At 40.8% G+C, this 27,053-nt stretch overlaps 1 protein-coding gene across 2 annotated transcripts in view; it reads right to left on the bottom strand.

Annotated features, from left to right (window-relative positions):
- Window positions 1-9,706: 9,706 nt before the first annotated feature.
- POLD3 (DNA polymerase delta 3, accessory subunit) overlaps window positions 9,707-27,053 on the bottom strand; it is a 41,949-nt gene continuing 24,602 nt past the window's right edge. The window contains exons 8-13 of one of the 2 annotated variants that reach the window (XR_009009359.1): window positions 26,410-26,572; window positions 23,976-24,085; window positions 17,877-17,989; window positions 16,675-16,753; window positions 11,653-11,931; window positions 9,707-10,559 (exon numbers count right to left, since the gene is read on the bottom strand). Coding sequence is in view for 1 of the 2 variants with exons in the window: in XM_057553856.1 (XP_057409839.1) it covers window positions 11,729-11,931; window positions 16,675-16,753; window positions 17,877-17,989; window positions 23,976-24,085; window positions 26,410-26,572 (668 nt within the window). In the remaining variant the exon portion in view is untranslated. Of the gene's footprint in view, window positions 11,932-16,674; window positions 16,754-17,876; window positions 17,990-23,975; window positions 24,086-26,409; window positions 26,573-27,053 lie in introns of both variants that reach the window. The other variant, XM_057553856.1, reaches the window with a different exon arrangement.

The following is a 27,053-nucleotide window of genomic DNA, read 5'->3' as shown; positions in this document are numbered from 1 at the left end:
TAGTGTCAGGGCTTGGCAGAGTGCCCAGCCCAGAGATACAAGGTAATTTTTTTTTTTTATAAATTTATTTATTTATTTTTGGCTGCGCTGGGTCTTCATCGCTGCATGTGGGCTTTTCTTTAGTTGCAGTGAGTGGGGGCTACTCTTCGTTGCTGTGCGCGGGCTTCTCATTGCGGTGGCTTCTCTTGTTGCGGAGCACGGGCTCTAGGCACATGGGCTTCAGTAGTTGTGGCTCGCGGGCTCAGTAGTTGTGGCTCACGGGCTCTAGAGCTCAGGCTCAGTAGTTGTGGCACACGGGCTTAGCTGCTCCGCGGCATGTGGGATCTTCCCGGACCAGGGCTTGAACCCATGTCCCCTGCATTGGCAGGCGGATTCTTAACCACTGCACCACCAGGGAAGTCCCAAGGTAATTTTTTAAATGAATGAATTCTTATCATCTTAGAGCATCAGGGATAGAGATCTACTGGCTTCATTTTACAGCTGACAAAATGAAGGCCCAGAGAAGATAAATGACTTTTCCCAGATCACATGGCCAATGAGTGGAAGAGGCAGTTTTAGAATTCATTCATTCATTCAAAAAATCTTTTCTAAGAGCCTACTATGTTCCAGGCACTGTCCTAGGTGCTGGAGATAGAACGACAGCCAAAGCAGGCCCTGACCTCCTAGGACTTACTGCCTGTAGTGGAGGAGATAAGCATATAAACAAATAACACTTATATAACATCTGAGATAGTGATATCTATGAAGAAAGAGATGCTCTAAAGACAAGATCACATAACCGGCGAGGACTCAAACCCATGTTTTCTGCTTCCAAGTGCAGGCTCCTCCACTACACCACGCTGCCTGCCCTAAGTAAACAAACAAAACCATAATTTATGAGGCTCCTTCAGCTGCCTGTGTGTGTGCTTGGTGGGGTGAAACCCTCATGAAGTCCGTGAAAAAGGGCCAACATCATCAGAAGCAGCAGCTGACTGGCTTGCCTGCTAAAGCAGGTGTCCCAGCATTAGCCAGCCTGGCCTCTACTGCCTTGAAACTTCACATCTGCCGCCCGAAGAGAGAGGGAGTGTGTTTAAATAAGACAGCTATTGACCAAGTGGATTGAGGAGGGTTGGAGTTGGCTTGCGTCTGGGAATGATGCAAACCACAAGGGGACAGTACTCAGGAGGCGGACAGAAAAAACAGATGGGCTCAAACTGCAGGCGTGACTATTGCCTGAGCACCCCACCCCCATCCCTGGGCGAAGCAGAGGGAGGCCTCTTCGCTGCCGAAGATCTGTTTATTTTTTCATTTATAAAGGCGCCCTCTGATGTCTGTACTTGGAGAAATCGAATGTGCACTCAGACCACTGACTTTCCTCTAAACTGTTTCAAGTAGAAATGTGGTTGAAACAAGAGTTCAGAACATATGCAGAATGACACAGCAGCCCACTGAGAGGGAGGGGTGCTGGTGGATCAAGGGGGCCATGGTTTGGACAGGTGAGCAGATCACAAGGCTGCCCACTGAAACACTCCCTCCTCACTTTGGCAGAGCATCAGTTTTGATAGTCCGAAGTGTTGTTTATAACATAAAGTAGATACTCTAATAAAGATTAGTTGAAAAACAAATAAATGAAGGATGACAACCTATTTTTCTCACATAGGGAAGATTAAAGCCCAAAGCACTGCTTTGAAAATAATGATGATAGTTATCATTTACTGACCAAGCACTATGAACTGGACATTTCATGATCTCTCATCCTCACACTAATCTTGACATAGATATTATCTTCATCTTAGAGATGAGCGAACGGAGGCTCAAGGAAGTTCAGTGACTTGCAAGAAGTCACCCTGGTGGTGAATGGGCACTGAGCTCCAATCTGTCTCTAAAATCCAAGTACTTCCTACAAAACCAAGAAGTGACAACCACTTGCTGGAGAGCAAAAAGCGACCCCCTCTAGCTGCTCTGCTGCTACTCATGTGTTACTGGTTGGGAAGCCACGTAATTCATGTTGTGAGTTATGTACGATTCTAAGTAAGGGTGGGGGGCTTCATGCAGAGGCTTCAGGATAGCGGGTCCCTTACTTTAGGGGTGAGCTTAGGAGTTTGCAGCAAAAACTCACTGCTAGAGTAGAAGCATATCATTGTACAATCCCAAGTATAATGGCTGTTCAGTGAGTGCCTGATGTGAACCTTAGTTACGATAAGCAAGACTGCTTACCGCACTCCACCCCACTGGAAAAGAACTCATGTCAGGAGTGGATGACAACGGGACACTCAGTCTGCCCCTCAAATCCCCCAGCTCTACCGTATGCTAGCCTGGTGGTAGCCTCTCTTAATTTCCTAACTCACAAAATTGGGCTGATATCTACACTTCACAAAATTGTGAGGAATAAATGATAAAGTATATGGAAACATCTGGCATGGAATAGGTGTACAATAAATATGACTTTAGTCATATTTATTCATTATTCATAGGATGAGTTTGGTTGACCAGTCTGGGACTATGGGTCATTGTGGCCCAAAGAATTCCAGGGAGATGCAGTCAGTTCCAGGTCTAAATCAGAGTGTGTGTTCGTGCGTCAGAGAATGGCCTACATGGATCCTTAGTGGAACCGTGGAACCAATCCCATCTCCATGGTTTAACGAGGACCATGGCTCAGGCAAGAGCCAGAGGATTTCCAAGCATGAGATGAACCAGCAAAAGGCTAATCATTCCACATTTGAAGTCACTCCCAATTCTCTCCTGTCCTGAGTTTCCAAGCGGATCAAAGGAATCATTTGCCTAAAACTGAACTAAATCCAACTTCAAGCTTGTTCATCTTGAGATAGAACAAGCTTTTCCTTGGCTTGTTCTGTCTCAAGATGCAGGTGCAATTTGGCCTTTATGACCTATTTCATACTGGTAATTCTCTCTTTAGGCTACAAATGGCGATTTTTCTAATGTACGAATCTGAGATGTTAAACTTCTTCAATGGCTTCCTATTGCCTGTAGAGTGAAGTCCAAACTAGCAAAGAATTCTGTGATCTGGCCCCTACCTACTTATTTGTCTCATAACCCACTATTCCATCTATCAATCACTAAACCACTTATAGCTCCCTAAACACTCTGTGCTTTCTCATGTGTCTATGTCTTTTATGTAGTATGTCCTGTTCCTTTTGCCTGGGGTGCCCTTCACTTTCCCATTTGGCAAACTTCTATTCTCAATTTAAGCACTTCATCCTCTGTGAATCCTTAATCCCTGAGGTAGTCACAGACAACCCTTCCCTGGGCTCACCCTTACGCAGGGAAGGAAGGACATGGTACAGTGGAAAGAATATAGGTTTCAAGTCAGGAAGCCTGGAGTTTAAACTCTGGCCCTCCTCCCAGGCCAGCTGGAACACCAACCAGAGGGAAAGACATAGTCTTCTAGCCTAATGTATAGTCCACTGGTGTGGTTTTCCTTATGTAAAGACAGATGCAGGGGCTTGTAACCAAAAGATTCAGTGACCTGAACCACTGGTGAGATCATCCCTATCTGGGATTGACAATTCTAAAGGTGTAATTCATTTAACTCCTTTTGTTCCAACCTCCATGTTTGCTCACACACCCATATGACAGGAAGTCAGCTTCCTATACAGGTTTGCTAATCACAACCACTTGAGTATTCTAGTTCCTCCAATTTTTTGTTACAAATTTATTATTAAAAATAAATGCATCTCACCTTTGCCACTTACTGGCCAAATCATTTAAACTCTGAGCCTCTTTTATCTTCATTTGTAGATGAAAATTGTGGGGATTAGAGAAAATGGATTGAGCACAAATTTTGGCCCATGGTAAGCACTAATATTATTGTATCATTATAGCACATTTAAATTATTTATCTATGTCTCTCCCTCCACTAGATAGTAAATCCCTCAAGGGCAAGAAATTCATCTTTATATCCCCCAGCATCTAGCACAACAGTGCTGGGCACATAGAAACTTTTGGCAAAAGTCTGTGAGATGCATAACACGCACACATTTTGCCTTTCCAATGCCTGTCAGTTCCAGGAAGGCAGAGAACTTGTTGTGTGCTTTTTGTTTATCTTTCACAGCAGCCACCATGGTTGTGGAGCAAATCAGTAAGCAGTCATTCAAGGCAAATTCATGAGTAGACCAACACATTCTTCTTCTTAGCAGTTGCTCTACAGCGGAAAAGTTACATGTTGTGAAGTCTGAAGACCTTGGTTCTAGCCCTGGTCCACTCCCTTAATGTGAGGTGTTAGGCATACTCATTAAATGACCGACGCTTGTTTTCTGCAAAACAGGGGACAGAAAAACCTTGAGGGTTATCACAAGGATGAAATAAGATGAAGTAAAGCACCATGTAAAGGTGCTTTAAGAGGGACAAAGGAAACACTCCTATCAGGCTTTATGGTTTTCAGGAAAATGGTTCTGCTTCCTGTACATCCCATTCCAGGAGAGAATAAAAAAGCACAATAGGGCTTCCCTGGTGGCGCAGTGGTTGAGAATCTGCCTGCCAATGCAGGGGACACGGGTTCGAGCCCTGGTCTGGGAGGATCCCACATGCCGCGGAGCGACTGGGCCTGTGAGCCACAACTACTGAGCCTGCACATCTGGAGCCTGTGCTCCGCAACAGGAGAGGCCGCGGCAGTGAGAGGCCCGCGCACTGCGATGAAGAGTGGCCCCCGCTCGCCACAACTAGAGAAAGCCCTCGCACAGAAACGAAGACCCAACACAGCCAAAAATAAATAAAATAAATAAATAAAAAATTTTAAAAAAAAGCACAATACCATGATTATGCTATATTTATGTAATCTTCACATATCTTTTAGGAAAACCTGGTTTTGAGAAGACTCCCTTGGCCTAATTCAGAGCAATCAGTGGCTAACAAGTGTCCTGGGGCCACTTTACTACCTGCATGGCTTACATAGGGCAAAAAATGCCAAATTTCTTTTTGATTTTCTTACAAAGCTTAAGTCAAAGGCAAGGCCAAGAGTTGGACAATCTTTTCCAAGGAAAAAGTGTTCTTGATTTAAACTAAAAGCAACCAAATGGATTACTTAGGGAACTATGCTCTGTTCAGAAGAGTTTCCTGATGATCTAAAATTAATTATAAAACTTTATTCTAGCCTCTCTTTACCTTCTTCTTAACATTTATTAGTCTACTTATCTAACTTTGTAATTTAGTAAGTATGGTATACTGAACATAATTGAATCTTTGTTTACAGATTCAGGACCACGTGGCAGGGATGCTGTAGAAAGGACTCATGCAGCAGACGGGTGGCTGAGTTAGATAAACATTAAGATCACCTTCAAATCTGACAATCTGGGATCTGAACAACTTAGTTGTACTTTCACTTGTAAAACCGAACATGAATCGTCATTGGGCAGTGTGGCAATGTGAACTAATATATAGCCAAGAGCAGTATAGCACAGTGGTTACGACTGCAGGCACTAAAGCCAAATTGTCAAGACTGATATCCTGGCTCTGTCATTTGCTAACTCTGTGACCTTGAACAAGTTTCGTTATTTCTCTGCTTCAGTTTCCTCATGTGTAAAATGGAAATAAAAGTACCTGTCTCCTAGAGTTGCTGTAAGGCTTAAGAGTTAATATATCTGGGGGGAGAGGCAAAATGGGGATAGGGGATTAAGAGGTACAGACTACTAATATAAAACAAATAAGCTACAAGGATATATTGTACAACACAGGGAATATAACCAATATTTTATAACTATAAGTGGAATATAACCTTTAAAAATTGTGAATTAGTATGTTGTACACCTAATATTGTACATCAACTATACCTCAATTAAAAAAAGAAGCTAGGGGCTTCCCTGGTGGGGCAGTGGTTAAGCATCCGCCTGCCAATGCAGGGGACACGGGTTCCAGCCCTGGTCCGGGAAGATCCCACATGCCGCAGAGCAACTAAGCCCGTGCGCCACAACTACTGAGCCCATGTGCCACAACTACTGAAGCCTGTGCTCCGCAACAAGAGAAGCCACCGCAATGGGAAGCCCTCGGCAACTAGAGAAAGCCCACACACAGCCATGGAAGACGCAACGCAGCCAATAAATAAATAAATTAAATAAATCTATTAAAAAAAAAAGAAGAAGCTAATACCTTTAACATTCTTCGAACAGTGTCTGGTACATAGTAGGTGCGCAAAAAAATATGAGTTATCCTGCTTTGTGTTAGCTTAATATATGTCAGAATACTAGGGACTGACTGCCCATGCAACATTTCATTAAAGCCTGAAAACAACACTTTAAGGTAGATGGTGTAGCTCATTCTAAAGATGAGGAAACAAGTTCTCGGAGGATGAGTGTCTTACCTGAGGTCAGTGCCTTAAACAGGGTTTGAATCCAGAGCCCTCTGCCTCCCAACTTGTGTTATTTCCATCACAGCACCCTGCTTCCCCAGTATGTCAAAATTGTTGAGTGTGTGCAAAACTGAGTTGAATTCATGCTGATCCAATATACGTAGATCCTGTAAACTGCCTTTTGGAATAACGCTGGGTACCTGCTTGCTATCTTGTCAATACTCTCATTTTTAAGGTAGGGCAGAAATAACCCCATTAAGGATTCACTTTATCATGGTTTACTTATACCGTGATTGTATAAATGGTGATGTTCAAACAGCTAGATAAAAATCCACTAAAGGGGGGCTTCCCTGGTGGCGCAGTGGTTGAGAGTCTGCCTGCCGATGCAGGGGACGCGGGTTCGATCCCTGGTCTGGGAGGACCCCACATGCCGCGGAGCAACAGGGCCCGTGAGCCACAACTACTGAGCCTGCGCATCTGGAGCCGTGCTCCGCAACGAGAGGCCATGACAGTGAGAGGCCCGCGCACCGCGATGAAGAGTGGCCCCCGCTCGCCGCAACTGGAGAAAGCCCTCGCACAGAAATGAAGACCCAACACCGCCAAAAATAAATAAATTAATTAATTAAAAAAAAAATCCACTAAAGGGACTTCCCTGGTGGTCCAGTGGTTAAAACTCTGCACTCCCAATGCAGGGGGCCTGGGTTTGATCCCTGGTCAGGTAACTAGATCCCACGTGCCACAACTAAAGGAGCCCGCATTCCACAACTGAAGATCCCACATGCCACAACTAAAAGAGCCCGCATGCCGCAACTAAAGATCCCACGTGCCGCAACTCAGACTCAGTGCAGCCAAATAAACTTTTTTTTTTTAAATCCACTAAAATGGTGAACCTTCCTTAGCCTGTTTCTCGTCTTAAATCCTTTGTTATTCTTTACACAGGACTATAAATTTTCACCCATTATGATTATCCAGGTTCTCTTCTGAATTAAGTCCCTCTTACCACTCATCTAAGCATCATCTCAGTTGCTATCTAATGCTATTTAGTGTGCCTGTCCTCCACTCCAAAATGATAGCCTCTGAGCTCTTGCAATCCCTCAAGTATCTTATCCAGGACTAAACATAACTAGTATTCAACAACTGTTTGACCCTTTGGATTTGAATGACCCAAAGTAGATGCTAAATAATGTGGTTTTTCCATTCTTCAAGAGCAGTTCAATAAAAGACATAAGAACCTTGAGAAAGAAAGCCTTAAAAGACTGAAAAAAAAGGAAGTTAAAGAAGGACTAGCTGTGAAGAACTTTGAATATTAAAAAAAAAAGGTGGGGGGGAGGTGCCTAAGTGAAGCCTCAAGAAACAAGGAGTCTGGCAAAAGCAAATGAGAAAAAAGAAGGGGAGAGGTGGCGGAGGAGCCACATGATATTAGGGTTTGAAATGAAGGGGAATTCTAGAGTTAAGGTGGGTTTGGATCAGAAGCCTTCCCAAGTTTCTCAGGCTAAAGAGCCTGGGTGGCAATCTGTGGGTGGCCCACACTTAAGAACACAAAAAAACTGGACACAGATACAAGTGGTGAGAAGTGTCATGCAGCAGGGAGTGGCAAGAGTCCATCCTAAATGCAGTCATTTGGGTACAACGTGCCCTTCAGAGAGGGCATAGTGACAGCATGGGCTAATTTACAGAGCCGCCAGGGTAATAACTCAAAAAGCAATACTGCCTTCTCACAACAAAACGAGGCAGCCCAGAATGTTTTGTGGTGGTAAAAAGCTGCATTACAGCATACTGAGATCCCGGAACCAATGAAAGGAGACAAGTTTACCAAAACGAGTCTTGACACAGAGTACGTTTCTGGCAAATACATTATTATGCACTCACTCTACTCAGGTCCTGGAGCAACTATTTCGTTTCCTTATATGGCCCTTCTCTTCAGCTCTCTCCTGTATAATAACTAATGTCTTCTTAGAGAAACAAAGAAAAGGAATAGAACTGTTCCACTCGTCCTCCTCCGTTTTTTTCAGGGAAATGAGTACAGGCTCATATCATTGAGAGTGTCAGAGAAGAAGTACCAGTATTTGAAATCACTTTTTAAAAACTGAAATCATTTCTGCTAGAGAAAGCTGCTTTGATGGGGGGAGGCAAGGGAAAATACTGCAACTGCCTACCCTGACTGCCAGAATTAAGCAGTCTTACTTTAACCAGAACATTTTTCTTTAATTCCATTAGAACTTTAATTTGAATACTACTAGAACTAAGATACGATGGGCAAGCAGGGGTAGAAACACTCCCCATATGGCACACAAAATCAAAGAAAATGCCAGCTGTCACGCTTAAATAAAAATCAACTTCTAATGTTACTCCTCTTCTTAAAATTCTTTGATTGGCCCTCATAGTCTTCAAATAAAATCCAAACTCCTTAGCAGGACCCCAACTTCACTTCCCAATATATTTCCCTCCCTATTCCCAAATTCTAATAGTCCATTTCTTCCCAAAAGTCATGTTCCTCTACCTGGAAAATCCTTTCCATTCCTCTTTGCTTGGTAAAATCCTACTCATTCTTCAAAAAAACTGCTTGGCTTTCTCTCCTACAGGAAGACGTCCTCAACACCCCCCCTCCTATGAGCTCTCTGAGGACCCTGCGCTTATTTATCATTGCGCTCACCATGTGATGCTATGATTTCACTTTACTGTCTTGTCCCTTCCACTAGTTCCTGAGGACAAGTGCCAAATTCTAGGATTCTACCTTCTAGTGCTCAGATAGAAGCATGACATATAGGAGATACGCAATAAATGTTTTAATGAATAGTAAATATAGCCATCTACGAATCTCACTTTCTCTAAATAAGAAAATATACTCTCTAAAACCTTTCATAAAATAGGGTAACTATCTTCCCTCTTTGACCACACTGATAGCCAGAATGATGATTTTGAAAGAGTGTAACATCTGGGTCATATCCTTGATAACATTTCAGGAAGTTGGTGGCTGACTGCATCATTTATGACATCAAGAAGGAAGCCATCATTTGCAGAGCACCTATGTGTGCCGAATTTATTCTGTATACACATTACTTCACTCTTGGTGGCCCATGGTAACTTGTTTGAGCTCTATTTTGATAAAGAATCTGAGGCTTAGAAATCTGCCCAAGGTCACAGAGCCAGCAAGTGGTGAAGCCAGACTAACACAATGTGCAAGATCAGGACTAGATTTTCTTCTAAAGAAGCTAAAAAATGAGGTTGGCTGAATCTAAGATTTCCCACAGGACTGAAAAAATGATGAAGACAGCAAATAACTTGTCCATCTCAGACTATGGGTATGCAGTTTGAACAATATAAACTGAAAACCAGCCTTGTTCCTGTTCAGAGTTTAAATAATTGCATACACTGTTGCCATCCTGTCAAATAACAGATTCATCAGACAATCAGTTTGAAGCACTGTTTTAAAACAACTTCTCAAATTTATTTAACTCATGTGGATAACATGGTAGAGTTTTCTTTTTTTTTACAAAAAGAAGGAAACAGCCAGCACTTACTACTCACTAAGCCTTGCCAACGGCTCAGAGTGTAGGCAGCATACCGGGCACAGTGACCACAGGATTTGCATTATGCTTGCAAAGACAGAACTCCACTAGCACCAGAGTTTTCCAATTCAAAATGTGATTTAATTAGAGATCCCAGCATGATAATTTTTTTTTAAAAAGGCTGGATTGTTGCTTTTTTTTCTTTAATTTTCCATTTCTATTTAGAAAAATGACTAGAGGCAATGGCGAAAATAACCATTTAAAAGGGATTCCTCTCCAGAAGTTTTTTGTAAAGTTAAATCCAGCCTTTCCACCCTTCTCTCCATCCTTTTACATTTTAAAAAGAAAGGAGTTTGGAATGTGTCAACCTTTACTCAGCTTGCTGCACAAAGCCTCTGCCTTCTCAAGTTGTAGACGTAATGCTGGGACTAATCTCCCAAACCTCTGGTTTTAATCAAGTCCATGGGGTGCCTGGCTGGAGGGCCCTGGGTGACAGTTGCTAAAGAAGCTCCTATTAATCTAAGGTCAGTCACAACACAATCCTAACCTTAAACAGTAGACGGCTGACTGCATCACTTACGACATACACCAGGCGAAGGCAGAAGGAGCAAGAGGCAAGTCAGACGTCCCTCGTCTGTTAGTCATGAGTCACGCCAGCAGCTGAGCCTGTGTTCCTTTCCCCAGAGCTCACTGTGCAAGGTCACTGCCACACCACCTCCATCCCCTGAGCTCACTCTCCAGCCATAAAGGAAGGTGCTTCCAAGTTATCACTGGAATAAATGATTTTCCATAAGTAACAAAAGAAAATGTTTAGAACTACCAATGACTCAGCCTCTCCATCTCTTCCTGGGGAGCCTGTACTTCTAAGCATGTGAGGAAGTTAAAAATACAGAGGCGCAGCATCAGTAGACAATGTGCTTTACCTCTTCCTCATTACCTTCCTGGAAAACTGTTGTTTCTAACATTCAGTTTCCCTGAAAAGGAGAAATTTTACTTAACTGTTGTACATTGCATGTAAGAAGGGACTTCTCTTTTTAGCCTTCATTTCACTGTATGGGTTTCCCTCTCTAGGTACTGAGAGTGGGAAAGGGAGAGAGAGGAGGAGACAAAAATCACAAAGTGTCGTATAAAGCACACCCTGTGTCAGCAACATGACAAGTCCTCTAATGGCATCAATGTTGACTCTAAGTAATTTCTGGCGGGGTTGAATACATCATTACATTTCTATTTGTGCTCTGCCTGAGGCTTTTCCCTAACCACTAATTGCGAATAAAGGGCTCAAGAGTAAGAGCTTTTGTGAAAGGGCTAGAACACAAGTAACGTGCTGGTCTGTGGCCAGGTGTCAGTGTACTTTATAATGGAGGAAAAGAGGATTACCGGGAGATTTTTGTTTCAGCCTTTAGTCCAACCAAGATTTAAAAGACTTACAGAAAATGCTTCACACAGAAGTGTGGTAGTGGGGAAGGGAGGATGGGGCAGTGGTAAACACATCCAGTAAAATTCAGGCATAAAAGAATACCCACACAAGTCCACAAAATACAAAAGAACAAGGAGGATCACTTCCTGAGCCATAAATGGATGGATAAGGGCACAGGGTGGGTAGGGCACAGTGGATTAGCCACTAACGGCTTCAGTGATAATTCTGAAACCTGTTCCAATTTATTTTTGGAGCGAATTCTTCTCCTGGACAGGTCAAAATTGTACTTAAAAAATGTCATTAGAAGATAACAGCTTTTGAAATATTCTTTTGCCTCTTGCTTCCAGGTGATTTCCTTTTTGTTGAAAACCAGAAGCCGTATAAACCTTACAGGATGGAAGAACAGTCTTTTGATAAAGATGAGGAGAGGCACTGGATGAACTTACACAGTAAGTGAGAGTCTGTATGTCTTGGTCTTGTCCCTTGACCACTCCACATCTCTGACCTAACAGAGATGGCAGTTCACTTCCTCTGGAAGAAGCCAGTAATGGACACTTGTCTATTGGCTTTGCCCAGAGCAGCAGTTCCTTTCTTTGGGCCCTTTCGTTCCTCTTTGGGTTCCTTTTTCAGAGTCATGGCGGGAGGCCTATGTACAGAGGAAGTCTTCATCTTGAGCTCTTCTTCACTATCTGTGCAGGATTCACTCTCGTAGACCTTTTCAGTTACTGGAAGAACACAGAAAAAAATGGGATATGAGTGGGTTGAGTCATTTAGAACACTGCTCTCCCGAGAGGATGAGATGTCTGGTTCACTCCAGTCCCCTCAGACCCACTGACCAAGGGAGGTGTGCTCACTGACCACCGCAGCTTAATCCCGCTGGGAGATCAGATCCCTCCTCAGGGAGGAAGCAGTATTTTGAGCTCACACAGGCCTCTAGCTGGGGCTCAAAATCAACATTCACCCTTACTCCGTCACTGCTATGCCCCATGCCTTTAAGTGGGCGCTTATCATGCGGTTGCCCAAATCCTGCATTTGGGCCTTGGTCTATGCTTAGCTAACTTGCTGAGCTCTACATCAGAACTGTCTGCATCTCAAACACCTACTTCTACCTCCATGCTTTGACTGACTTCTTCAGTCTCACCTCCCTGACCCCCAGTGCCTGCCATTTCCATCACTGGTTTTCCTGGTCTTAAGCTCTGCTCTACCAGCCAGTCCCCATCCTGCCTAGCCAGACGCATTGCCATGGACCCTCCTGGCTAGTCCTATCCTGATGTCACCCACTGTGAACTGGAGATTAGCTACTCAACTATTCAGTTCTTGGTTCTCAGTGACCCAGGATTTAGTAATGGTCTACATCATGAAGATGACTATCTCAAGTAAACTTGGTCAGATGACAAACTTGATAGTTTTAATTTTTTTTATTTTTTTTAAAATTAATTAATTAATTAATTAATTTTTATGGCTGTGTTGGGTCTTCGTTTCTGTGCGAGGGCTTTCTCTAGTTGTGGCAAGCGGGGGGCACTCTTCATCGCGGTGCGCGGGCCTCTCACTATCGCGGCCTCTCTTGTTGCGGAGCACAGGCTCCAGACGCGCAGGCTCAGTAATTGTGGCTCACGGGCCTAGTTGCTCCGCGGCACGTGGGATCTTCCCAGACCAGGGCTCAAACCCGTGTCCCTTGCATTGGCAGGCAGATTCTCAACCACTGCGCCACCAGGGAAGCCCAAACTTGATAGTTTTAAAGAAGGACAAAGATAAAATGAGAAAAAGTTCCCAGTGTTTTTACTCCCTGTCAGCCAAGGGTGTCTTTTGCCTTTTCTCCTACCAATAAAATTCACTGATCCCTCCCCATTGGAAACTTTTAAAAAAATTATACCAGTGAGGAGTCACTATAAGGAAGCCCCAAAGGACACAGGCACAGACAATCGCTTCCAACAATGATGTCCCACAACTGATGAGGGTCTCTTCAATACTACTGCAGTGCACACACCAACCGCAAGAAACAGTACAATGCCACCCTCCTGTGACTTTAGAGAGATGCAGCAGCTGTACAGTCAACGTCATCTAAATCCTTTCTCAGCAAATGATGGAAAAAGGAAAACACCTTTTCTTAGCTGAATAGAGTAACCTAATATGCATAATACTCAAATGAGTAAAGTGAAAGGTATTTTTTCCCATTAACAAACAATGATAGTTTTAAGCTCTCAATTATTGATCATTTCTTTCTAATAAAATATATACGCCGAACTGTTCTAGAGGCATAGGCTTTGGAATCAAATACACCTGTGTTCTAATACCTAGTCTGTCACTTACATAATCTCAAATTTTAATGTGTATCAGAATTACTTGAAGGCTCATTTAAACACGTATGGCTGGGCTTTATTTCCAGAGTTTTAGATTCAATAGGTCTGGGGTGGACCCAAGAATTTGCTTTTCTAACATGTTCCCAGGTGATGCTGATACGCTGCTGGTCTGGGGACCACACCTTGAGAACCACCATTCTTTGCTCCCCTGTAAAAGGTGATATGCTGCCCTACGAAATGTACAAATACACCCAGTAATCTTTGGCAAGCACTCTTCAGTGCTATATTTTCCCCTTGCAATGGGCCACGCTGGAGGTCAACTGGCTATAACCAGTGGAGTATTCCTTCACCTTATTCATCTATTCTTATTAAGGTTGCATAATCAACAGTCCCCTCCCTAAGAGTTCCTAGGACTTGTCATTACTTTCAACAGCCTAGAATTCACTTTGGCTGACCCCTGTCAACTAAGAGGCTAAAAAAACACTAGTAAGCTTTAAATATATACTAAGCATTCTTGAAGGTCTTAAGGCTCCACAGACCAGAGGCATTAGAATCTCCCATGAGCTTATTAGAAACAAAGAATCTCAAGTCCTAACCTAGGCCTACTGAATCAGAATTTGAATTTTGTCAAGATCTTCAAGTAATGTCTCTACTCAGCAAAGTTTAAGAAATGTTGCTCTAAGATACTTGAGGAATTTCCATGCTGTACCTGTTAGTTCAACAATTATGATCCCAGAACATCAGCCCCATCCTGATGCAACTTCAAAAGCATTACATAACTGGATTTTAGAACAAAATTATGAGCTGTTATTTACTCAATATCTCAAATTAGGGAATTCTAAAGAGCCACCTACAGATATAGAAAAGACAAGACTTGCTCCTCCATAAGCTGTATCATGTATTCAAATGGCGGCATGTCTGTAATATTAAACTTCAGCATCAATTAGCTCATTATTTCATGACTAACCACTGGTTGTTTCATTGCCAGTTCTGTGCAATGCACTGCTTGAGGGAGTTAAAAACCAGTCAGGGCAGCACCAACAGAATTTCTTAAGCAGAACACTTTGTATATACCTTAAGAGCTAAAAGGAGCATTTTTATATTCAAAGCTGTGGCTACTTCAAACTACAGAACAAAGGAGATTTCAACTTAAAAATACAGGACCTTTATTTTAGCTGAACAACACGCCACTTTTCTGGGCTGCCATAAAAACAGGCCCAGTTTGCATGGGTAAAAGAATTCTTTTCCACTCAACTGTTTTGCTCTTAGAAATCTACCCTGTCCAGAAGTCCACCCCAAATTTATCTCAGGGGCCCAACTCCCCAGTCCCTGTAGTAAACTCACAGACAGGGAAAGATCAGCTTTTTAAACCCACAGACCAACTCCCACCCAACACAGGACAGGAGAAGCCCCCTGTGCTGGTACATTTGGAACAGTCTGAGCAAAGAGAGGAAAGCAGAACTCCTTTGTTGGTTACAGGAGCCAAGATTCATTAGGTTGAGCTTGGACTAAAAACCTTAAAAAAAAATGTGCTATGTGAGCACAGTTTTCATTGTTGCATCCAAGGCTCTTAATAGTCCTGTCTGGAGACAGGAGTACAAAAAAGTTCACATCCCATACCTGGCCAAAACTTGAGTACTATGTTTTGAACAAAGCAATAGGTAATTAGCCACAAATTCCCAATGAACTCTCATAAAGATATTTTTGACACTTTTCTTTTGGGGTAGCAGGAGGGAAAAACTGGCACTGATGCTTTTGTCCTCTTAAGTTTAAAAGAAAAAAGACTGCGCACTGCGATGAAGAGTGGCCCCCACTTGCCGCAACTAGAGAAAGCCCTCGCACAGAAACGAAGACCCAACACAGCCATAAATAAATAATAGTAAAAAAAAAAAAAAAGAATAAAAAATTCAACAGTAAATACGTAAATTACCATTAACAGTCAAACGAAGAGGCTTGAAATTCATTACTAGAAGACTAAAAGCAAAAAACAAACAAATAAAACAAAAAAAGACCAAAATCCAGAATTCATAGGCACAAGAAAGTTAGCACTGAAAAGACAGAAATTTCCTGTGTAAGGAATTTTATTCCCAATCACCTGCTACAATTAAAATGGCAGAGGCCTTTTCAGATGAGTGGGAGGTGGGGAAGGAGAGAGGGCTCAAGACTGATGAAAGGTCTTCACTAGTTTTAACAACCACATTGCCTAAGGAAAGTTGATTCTTCAGAGTCTATCAATCTTTTTAAGACAAAAATTTGAACCAGAAAAGGAAAATCAAGAAAGGGAAAAACTACTTCTCTAGGAGAGTCAGCGTGTGGCAGGTGCCACAGGAAAGGAGAAATGACAATTCTGGGCTATCTCACTAACAAGAGGTTGAAGAGCCTAAACCCACAACTTTTTACAAACACAAAAGACAGTACCAGGATCTGAACATCTCATCGGGCTTCAAGTGCTAAATCCTAATAGCCCCACAGAAGTCGGTCAATCGTGGTAGAACAAGCTAAAACATGGCTGAAGAATCAAGCAATGACTCAAGGCCTGAATTCTAATTTCCCTCTAGGCCTCCATAAAAAGCACATGCTTTTACCTAACATGGCTTACAAGCAGGAAACATAAAGGAAGTGATTTGGAAGAGTTAGACCCCTCTACAGAACAAATGGGACAAAACACAAAGAAGACTCTTGACACTCTCTTCAGAGTCTAGTCATCTATAGGAGCTTCTTTTCCACTGTTCAAATGTATAAAACAAACATTCAAAAAAACCCCAAATGTTTCTCAATGTCTATGATTTAAAATTGGTATTGTGGTTTCCATCTTGAAAGTGTTTTTTAAATATATTACTTCACATGAATCTTCACAACAATCCCACATGTAGGCAAAATGGTATTTTCCCTCCACTCCACAGATCAAGAAACTCCCCACCGAGATGATGTGACTTATGCAAGATCTCAAGCATATGACCCAAACAGGAGCCCAGGTATTCTGACTTTAGTTGTAGTGTTCCCTATATTCCACTACTAAAAGTGTGGGCCACAGGAAAGCAGCCCAGCACCACCTGGGGATGAATCATGTGCATATTAAAGTCTGAGGCACCCTGCTCTGTAAGGGATTAAGGTGCTCTCCACGGTAATAACTCTATCTCTGGATTTGGAGTCAAAGAATTTTCTTACCTATGCAGCCCTCCTCGTCCACAAAGGCTTTAGATTTTAGCACACGTTTTCGTTTTCTTTTGTTTTCTCCACTTGAGCCCTAAAAGATCATAGGAAGATCAGAGGATACAACATTAAATTGACCTATCAAGCTATAGAGAAAAATAACAAAAGCTTTTTACTCTATAACAATCACCCTCCAATATTCTATGACGATAAAAAGTTAAACAAGTTATCTACAAATTTCCCTTTAGGGGACCAGCCCAACCACAGACAAGTTACGCTCATTGATACTTCATTGTGAGAAGAAAAGTAGCATGTTGAGCAAAGAACTGTGTTCATTCAGTCAACAAACTTTTGTTGGGTAGTGCAGGCGTCAAGGTTAAAAAGACCAATAGGACAAGGGCCTTAGTGGAGGAGAGAGACAAAGAAAACAGACCATTGCAATCCACTGTGGTAAGGGCTTTAATGGAAGGCCACAGCAGATACTATGGAAGTGCTCAGGGAAGGCCTCTAAACCAAACCAGAGGTCTCCACGGCATCCACCCTTGCTGTGGATACCTGCTAGTTCAATCTTGACACTGCAACGTTACAACTGTCTAATTTAGTATCAAAAGGTATTACTTATACCAACTTCCTTTTCTCTCCACTGGTCTTCCACCCCATTTTCTCTTCAGCTAATGAGGAAATTAGTGCAAAATTTAAATGACAGTCTTAACACAATGAATTAAGGAAAACTAATAGTCATAAAGGAAAAAAACCGCCCATCTTCTCAGTCCTTCATTATCTACACTAACAGATGCAGACAAGAGCCAGATGAAGATCATTGAAAACTGTATTTCCCCATTTGCAGCCCTTTTCTGGAAGAGCAACAAACCTGCATAAGTTGTTTGTTCTACTCTGTCTTTCACATACTCTGCTGCAAGACTTCACTTTGCACAATGCCAACAGGAGTTGGGTGGTACAGCTGCCCTAAAGCTGGAGGGAATGAAAAACAAAAGAGCTCCCAGGATTGACTTCGGCCACATTCCTGAGATGACACCTAATGGCTGAACTCCCTCTTCAGGTGAGAAGAGAGGGAATGCCCATTCTGCACTACCTATAGGAGAGCAGCACGAGACAGGAGCCAGCTACTGACATCTGTGAAGTGTATAGCAGCGAACTAACGTAGCAGAGTAGTTTTATCCTTGGGTGATAAAGGACACATCCCAGTAAAGTTGTACCTTGACAGAAGGAGGCTCTGGCTCAGTCTTCAGCACTGGTTCAGGAGATGGAGAAGCAGGAGGAGGTGGGGATGGTGACTCAGCTTCATAAGCCCCAGGAGAGTCTGGTATGACTGAAATAAGGAAACAAGCTTAGATAAGAGAACTACAGCAGTGTCTGGTACAATGCCTTCTCCACTGGCTCTCTAAAATTCCATGTCCAACAAAGGGTATTTTGCAAGCAGTAATTCATGACAACCAAGGACTCTGCAATTATATAACTATAAATACCTTTAAAATACATATTTTATTAATTTTCATACAAAGAGAATCAAAGAATCAAGAATTATTAGAGCTGGAATATACCTTAGAGATCATCTTAGCTAAGCTCCTAATTTTATAGATAAGTCAAAGTATGATGTTGTTTTATAAATATCCACTGATCATCTACCATGTGTCATGTATTTCACTTACATTATTTTACTTTATCCTCACAACAAACCTAAGAGACAAATACTATTATTCATACATTAGAGTTGAGAAAACAGAGGTTCAGAGAGGTTAGTTAACTTGCCAGGGGCACAGAGCTTGCAACCGAGGCAGGAAGTTTTAGACCCCTGTCAGTCTGATTCCATAGCCTTACTATTCCAACTATCCCATGCTACCTTACCACTCAGGGCCAGACATTTTCTCTTAAGATCAAGTAAGTGGAGATAATCCTCAGATTATACCAAATGGGAGTACCTTTCATCTGAAGAGCTACAAATCCGTTAACAAATATATTTAAAATACACCGACGCATCCACATTCCTTATGCTTATGTCACTAAAAATATATTGAGGGAGGATGCTTGACTAAGGCAGACAGACATGGATTCTAGCATATGAATGTGGGCAAGCTGTAAAAAAATCTCTTTGAACTTCAGTTGTATAAAACAGAAATAATAGTAACTGATTTTGTGACTGTAATCTGAGGATTATTTGCCATCACTTGAGATGTATGTTAGACTGAAATTTTCCAGCTGATATTAAGAGCATAAACTGTGGGGTGGGGGAATCATCTTTGACACGATGATCACAATTACAGCTCTAACAGCTAGGACTTGCCTGTTAATATGTGTTTGGGAACTACGTCTCACTTGCCTCACTGATGAGGCTTATTTTGCTACACTGAGATTATCAAGAAAGAATATTTTAAGGAGAGAAATATTGCTATGGAAGTGGTACCACCTGAAAAGAGAGTACCACCAGAGGGATCCCATCATTTCTGAATAGTTCCAGAAATAGTATAAGGCCCATAAGAGAGGAAGTGAAAATCCTCAGCTGACCTATTGCTTAATTACCACAAAGAAATTGCTGGTCAAGGGACTGGGTAAGCTGCTTAGCCTCACCTGCTCCCTGAATCTCCTGGCTGTATTCAAATTCTTAGCACAAGTCTTGGATCTGAAATTCTCCCAACCGATTAGGTCAGTGCTAAAAATTATGACAGTGGAGGGTTCAAGGCCAAATGACCTGAAGAGGTGAAGCAGAACAACAGCCAGAAAGAAACAATAAATTATACACTTCAAGTATGAAATGGGCCCCAAAACTTTATAAGCTCTAGGAAATAAAAACATAAAAGGAAAGTGGTCCAGCTATCAACCAGCTCTGGGAGGCTAGAACATGATGGGAGCTCAAGGAAGCAAAAGTCCAGTCAAACCACAGAACCAAGCACCCGTTTTTCTGAAGGTATAGCTATTAAGAAAGCTGTGTCGCAATGTGTTACAGTGGTAGGAGTGAAGTTTATGTGGTGAGGATGCCAAAAAAAAAGGAATTTTGAGTACTCTCAGTAATAAGTTTAAGAGCTCTTACTCTATTTCCAGTTCTGTAACGACTTGACTTAACGAAGGAGAACACAATCCCAGTGGCGCCCTCTAAGATCCCTCTCACTGCACCGCGTGGACTGTTTATCTACGCTCCCCCTTCAGACTCTAAGCTCCACACAGGCAGAGGCACCACGATTTCCCTAGCATTGAATATACAGTAACAATTTCTTTTAAATAAAGGAAAAGAATCATTTTCTGAACTAAATCTCGGATGATGGGCTTCTAGGTCAAGGAAGATTCAGCATATACCTCCTTCTCCCTTCCACACACCACCAAAGAGAAACATTATAAACGATAATAAAGGAAAGAAATGTTGTAACCCTCTCATAATAGGGAAGAGAAGAACACCAGAGGAGCCAAGGGCTCCTAATGAATAAGAAATTTCAACAAATCCCTGGAAGATGGAAGGCAGATGGGAAAAAGTTGACAAGGGAAGCATCAGTCAATTAGGTGAGTCTGATAGGAGAGGTTACTATACATTATAAAACTTGTATTTTATCTGATTTTTGAAATTGTGTACATGTATTACTTTGCTTAAAATTTTTTTTAGGGCTTCCCTGGTGGCACAGGGGTTGAGAGTCTGCCTGCCAATGAGGGGGACACGGGTTCGAGCCCTGGTCCAGGAGGATCCCACATGCCGCGGAGCGACTGAGCCCGTGCACCACAACTACTGAGCCCGCATGCCTAGATCCCATGCTCTGCAACGGGAGAGGCCACTGCAATGAGAGGCCCGTGCACTGCGGCAAGAGTAGCCCCTGCTCACCACAACTAGAGAAAGCCCGTGCACAACAACAGAGACCCAACACAGCCAAAAATAAATAAATAAAATAAATAAATTTGTTTAAAAAAATCTATTTGTTAAAAAAAAAAAAAAAAATTTTTTTAAACAAAATATTTTAAGAAAGGAAGGACAGGGAAAACAACTAGAATTTTCTGGGCTTTACAAACATTAATCATTCATTTTCATAATAACCCTACAAAATCACTATTACTATTTCTGTTTTATACTGATACAGCTGAGGTTCAAAGAGATTTTTTAAAAACTTGCCCACATTCATATGCTAGAATCCATGTCTGTCTGCCTTAGTCTTTATTACCAAGCCAAGCATTCTCCCTCAATATATTTTTAGTGACATAAGCATAAGGAATGATGGATGCATTGGTGTATTTTAAATATATTTGTAACGGATTTGCAGCTCTTCAGATGAAAGGTTCTCAAGTAGTGAAACATCACTCACCCCAGGAAAGCAACCTTTGTTGGGGCAGAATAAGAGCTGTGGTAAAACTAATTGCAGGGATCCAGTAATGCAACCACTGTTTATCAGAGTTTTCTGGAAGAGATGGGTAACTAGAATTCCTGAAAATCATTCATAGCTTCCTAGGAAATTTTTTTAACTACTTATCTTAACCTTTAAAAAAGGGGTTGTGGGTCATTTGCTTAACATTCTCTATAAGCAATTTGCAAGGACTGAAACATACCATTTAAAACTACTTTTTCCTAGCAATATAGATATTATTCTTAATGTTTTTTCTCTCTGGGTCTGGCCTTTTCTTGCTTTACAAAGAGAGTATGTACAATAGAACTGCTAAAGGTGCTTATGACTCTGCCAGGGAGAAAGAGAAAGGAACAGTCCCTTGGGTAGAGAGTTAAGGATATGAAGTTGAGGGGAATTTTCTGAGAGAAGGTACTTTCAAGTGTGTTTATTACCATTAAACGCTTACTGAATTTCAATAGGAAAAGTGGGGTGAATAATAAGAAAACTGACTATATGTTAAGCTCTGTCCCGGCACTTTTGACGCAGCATCTTATTTAATGTTCATAAAAGGCCGGCACAGTTTGTGATAACATCCCTATATTAGAGATGAGAAAACAGGAATTGATTAAGTTATCTGCCTAAAGTCACATGGTCAGTGGTAAAGGTTACGATTTAAACCAAGGTCTGTCTAACTGCAAAGTCTCTGCCATTTCCTCCACTCCTGCTGCTCATGTACTAACTTCTAGCTGAAGACAGCATATTGAACTAATAGTGTAACAGAAATAAAACAATAATAGGTTAGAGACTATATGAAGGTTTAAAATGAAATCCCACTGGCTTTGAGACAAAGAAGAAATTTAGGAATAAAATGGCAAAGGTTTATAAATTTAGTCAGATGCCAAAAATTACCTTTGCCAGAACAAAAAATCTGAGAGCCTCTGCTTTATATCATCTGCTATTATACGTTGTCCACCTCTTTCACATTTCTTCTCCCTTCCAAACTAAATAACCCCACTCATATTTCTAATCACTTAAGGGTATTATTTTTGTGAGCTAAGGATCAGAACTACAGAGAATATTTCAGAAGTATGTAAAGAGTGTTCAATCAACCACAGTAATTCCTTGACTTAGAGCTGACTCCTTCACTAATACTAGAGTATCTAGTTTACTTTTTTAATGTACATTAGGATGATGGCTTCAAAGACTTTTCTAGAATCTTCCTCAAGTTCTTTTCCTGGTTGGAATTTAGGGAAAACTGTTCCAATTAGCACACATTCCTAAGTTACTTGCTAAGTTATTTTCCTGTGTGTCTGCATAGATTTGCCTCTATTTCCTCAACTCTTAACCAGTCAGAATGTTCCTTGATGGTTGTTTCATCACACACTTGGGAATCTTCCTTTCTGTAGTCTTGGTTAAAGCATTTTGATAAATGACATGGAATTAAGTATACAGCAACTGCCCCACTGGGATGCTCACAATACCCTATCCCTATCCATTCCACAGCCAATGGAAACCCTAAATCCATGGAAGAGTCAAAGATGTACCTCTGCCATAGACATATTCAACTTTCTTGTACAATTTCTTAGATATATTCATTTCCTTTGCATTACTGTCACCTGTATATGTAATTTGTTTTTTCACTCACTTGAGCTAATATCCCCCCACTTTTGGGGAGCCTCTGTTACCATTTTCAGTGCTTCTTACAGTAGTTTCTGGTAAGAGTAGAATCTAACAAGTTTAGCTTTGTCCTTCAACAGCATAGCAGGTTCCTTTTTTTGCATTCATTTTTCTTTAATCTCTTTTTAGTGTCAGTTTGTTTGCTTTTGTCTACCTTTATATGATGCTGAATCCCTTTGGACGAGAGTTCCCCTGGCCATACCTAAAATGTTTATACTCATTAGGCCATGAATTCATGGAGAATCAATCACAGCAGCTCAAGCTTTTCACCACTGGTTCTCAAACCAGGCTTTTCAGGATCGAAGTCGTCTGGCATATCAGTCCAACCCAGGTATCGTTCTCTTTGGTCTCCTCCTTTTTCTGTACACTTTCATTTACACATTTTGGGAAGGATACTTGATACTGGCTCTTAGAATAATTGATATTCTTTAAAAAGGCACATTAACTTTTCAGGCGAGACTCTTGCCCTTATTCTGTTCGCTTATTGTACAACAGTGTCTACAACTTAAAACTGGAAGGGTTCACAGTGTCATTCCCTCTCAGCAATGACCATACAGATTCTTCATCTTAGCCTGGTTTTACTTATGTGGTACAAAACACCACCAATACCCCTGATGCCTACAATATCACCCATTTTATAAGATTCACATGAAGGTACCCAAAGGAAGAGCTCCATTTTATTTTTTAAAAAAGAAAATGTCTTTGATAATAAATGTAATAATCCTTATTCTCTTTCCCTTTGTATTTGCTACTTTGACAAATTACCATAAGATTATGGTTCTTGTCAAAAGGTTAAAGTAAGTTTTAAACAGAAATAGGTACACTGTATCTCTCAGTGCTTGGATTACTATTGTCACTGTGACCCATAATAAGTAACTTTTTAGCTCCTTGAGCCTAAAATCATCATAATAAGAACTGACCCTTCTGTGGACCGAATGTTTGTGTTCCCTAAAAATTTGTATGTTGAAGCCCTAATCCCCAATATGATAGAAGTAGGAGGCGGACCTTTGGGAGATAATTAAGTCTCGAGGATAGGGCCCTCATGAATGAGATTAGAGACACAAGAAAGATGATTTCTCTCTTTGCCATGGAGGATACAGCAAGAAGGTGTCCGTCTACAAATGAGGAAGAGAGCTCTCACCAGGAACTGAATCAGCAGGCACCTTGATTTTGGACTTCTCAGCCTTCAGAACTGAGAGGAGTAAATTCCTGTTGTTTAAGCCTCTCAGTCTATGGTATTTTTGTTATAGCAGCCCAAATTGACTGAGACAATCCCACTAGCCAAAAATTAAAATTAAAATTTAAAAAATTAGCAATGCCCACCTTCATCTTCACTGCTATCAGACTCAGGAAGTTTGATTCTTCTCCTCTTTTTCTTTATGTTTTCAGTTTCTTTTGTCTCATCATCAGATAACTCCACTTGCTTCCTCCTGCTGCCGTTCGGGAATAATTTAAGCATGTTACACAAAATAAAAATGTAAGTATTCATGTGCTACTATCAGCCTTGCTTCATAACTCATGATCTTAATTCCAGAGGGTAGAAAGTAAGAGTCGTAATAGACCCATAAGGATACTCTGCTAACTGACCACAGCTAGGTCACTTCATGGGGTAACCAGAATAAAAACTTTCTCTAGCTCTCTAAAGACCACTGTAAGCTACTTACCAGGTTATTGAAAAATTTTCCAAATTCCTTCTTACTTCCCCTACTGGCCTTTCAATCATTCAACAAGCATTAAATTAGCAGCTACTACCTACATAAAGGCTTTTTGCTAAACACTCAGATGCAAAGATCGAGAAAATACCGTTGTTCTCAAGAAGCTCTGGCAGGAAAAATGGGTATAAATACCACTAACTATAAAATACAGTGTGATAAATTTTACTGGACAAATAACCTAGATCCATCTTTACATTACTTAGCTCCTCTGTCTGGATACTCCACCACACTATTCATTCAATCAACAATAATTTATCAAGGGCCTAGTGTGTGTTATAGACACAAATAAGTACAAGACATAGTTTTTACCTTTAATCTTATTTCTTATGTAACTAAATATCAACTTATTTTTCTACCTTAAGCTAGGAAAATAACAAATTAAACCCAAAATAAGTAGAAGGAAATAATAAAGAGCAGAAATCAATGAAATAGAAAATTTTAAAAGGTAAAAGTTATTTTTCAAGAAAAGATTAATAAAATTAGTAAGACTTTTACAAGACTGATAAAGAGAAAAGTATACATTACCAATGTTAGGAATGAATGAAGAAATCTATAGTGATACCTACAGATTCCATAGATACTCAAAGAATAAGGCTATATATATTATAAACAATTTTATGCCAATAAACTCAACAACTCAGATGAAATAAATTCCTTTAAAAACACATTCAAAATTGTCCCCAAAAGAATAAGAATATTTGAATAGCTCTATTTAAAGAAATCAAATTCATAATAAAAATTTTCCCCCAAAGAAAACTCCAAGCCTGGATCCACTGGTGAATTTTATCAAACTTTTAAGAAAGAAACAATATATACCTTACACAAACTCTTTGGGAAAACAGAGGAGGAGGAAACTCCTCTCAACTGATTGTATGAAATGAGCATAACTTTGACACTGAAATCTGACAAAGACATTACCAGCAAAGAAAATAACTGATTATAGCCCCCATAAATATAGATGTAAAGAATTCTTAATATAACATTAACAAATCGAATCTAGCAATATATAAAAAGGATAATACATCATGACCAAGTGGGGTTTATCTCAAGAATGCAAGGCTGGTTTAACATTTGAAAACCAGTCAGTGTAATTCACCACATTAACAGAAACACCATACGATCACCTCAATAAATGCAGAAAAAGTATCTGTCAAAATTCAACACCCATTCATAAAACATTTCAGCAAACTAGGAATAGAAAAGACTTCCTGAATCTGGTAAAGGGCATCTACTAAAAACATACAGTTAATGTCCTACTTGGTGGTGAAATCCTGAATGCATTCCTGGCAATAACCATCAACAGCGAGTGTCATACCCATGGTTAGAAACATTTTAATCCATCCCAATCATATGTTCCTAGGAGGTGAGGCCCACTGGACAGAGAGCTCTGACCCTCTGAAACATCAGCATTTTGTTGATGTTCTCTAATAGCGTAGCCCCAACCTTGCCACAAAAGTCAAGTATGTCTGAGCCTATCAGTGCTGACAGTGTCCTTTAGAATTTCTTTCAACAGACTAGCTCCTACCAACTATGAGGTAGTGTCTCAAATTCCTGGATTCATTTTTAACAGCTTGTGTGCTTTTTATTTTCTTTTCTAATTACATTTTACCACTTGAAAAATAAACTCATTGATATAAAAAGAAAACAAAGAACTTTTTCTCTTAAATTTCACTGGAAACAGTAACCCCTCATTTGGCAATCTGAGGTGAAAAACAGACACAGAGACATACAATCAGGCATGCTTATGCCATGTCCACAAATATAAAATGAAGTAAAGGAGAAGACAATCAATTTAAATCAATGGGGCCCAAAAAACTGGCTTTGGGCTCTAAATCATCTGAACTGGCTGATTCAAGTTCTGCTTCACTAGACAAGCTATGGAGCTTCTCTCTTCATTTTGGTTATACAGCTGTATCCCTAAGGCTATCCCTAGTAGGATTTAGTGCGCAACTGAAAACTGCCTGCTTGTCAATAAGCCCAAAAAGACCTTCTCACCCCCCAGCAGAGACACTCTTCCCCCACAAATAACAAAATTTTCCTACCTTTTTTTTTCCTTCTGCTGCATCTTAACAGGCTCTGCTTTTTTGCTAGATTTCTTCAGGCCCACAGGGGCTGCCAGCTTTGGTTCAGTGACAGACACTGGAGGTTGCTCCACTTTTTTTTCTTCTTTCACTGCTTGTTCTGAATCCAAATTTTTAATTTTATCTGTAAATAAAGTATAGCAGATGACATATAACCCCATCGTGCAATATTAATCTATCATTCCTTTGACAGTTTACTAAGTGCCAGGTAATATATTAGGAACAGGGGCTAAAGGGATAAAAAACAGTCCCTGTCCTAACAGAGCTCATGGTCTAGTCAGAGAACATTTCTCCTTTCCAACTACCACTCTAGCTATAACTGTTTTCATTTCTGCCTCCTGCTAATCCCTCATTATATCAAAGCCCCCAAGCCAAATGATAGTAAACGTAGCACTTAGAAAAAAAATGAATACAACTTTATGAAGTACCAACATTCTCATTTGTTAGATGAGGAAATTAAGAGTCAGAGGGATTAAAAGATGTTTCCCAAGAGTATGCAGCTTATGAATTCTGAAAACAGAAAAGCATCTCCTTTGTATATGCAAAAAAATATGAAACACCCTTTTAAGCAAAGAATGATAACAGATGACTTTTTAATTGTCACC

This window comes from Balaenoptera acutorostrata, chromosome 9 (assembly GCF_949987535.1).
Source record: "Balaenoptera acutorostrata chromosome 9, mBalAcu1.1, whole genome shotgun sequence".
Lineage (NCBI taxonomy): Eukaryota > Metazoa > Chordata > Mammalia > Artiodactyla > Balaenopteridae > Balaenoptera > Balaenoptera acutorostrata.
This window is presented reverse-complemented; position numbering and strand designations above follow the sequence as displayed.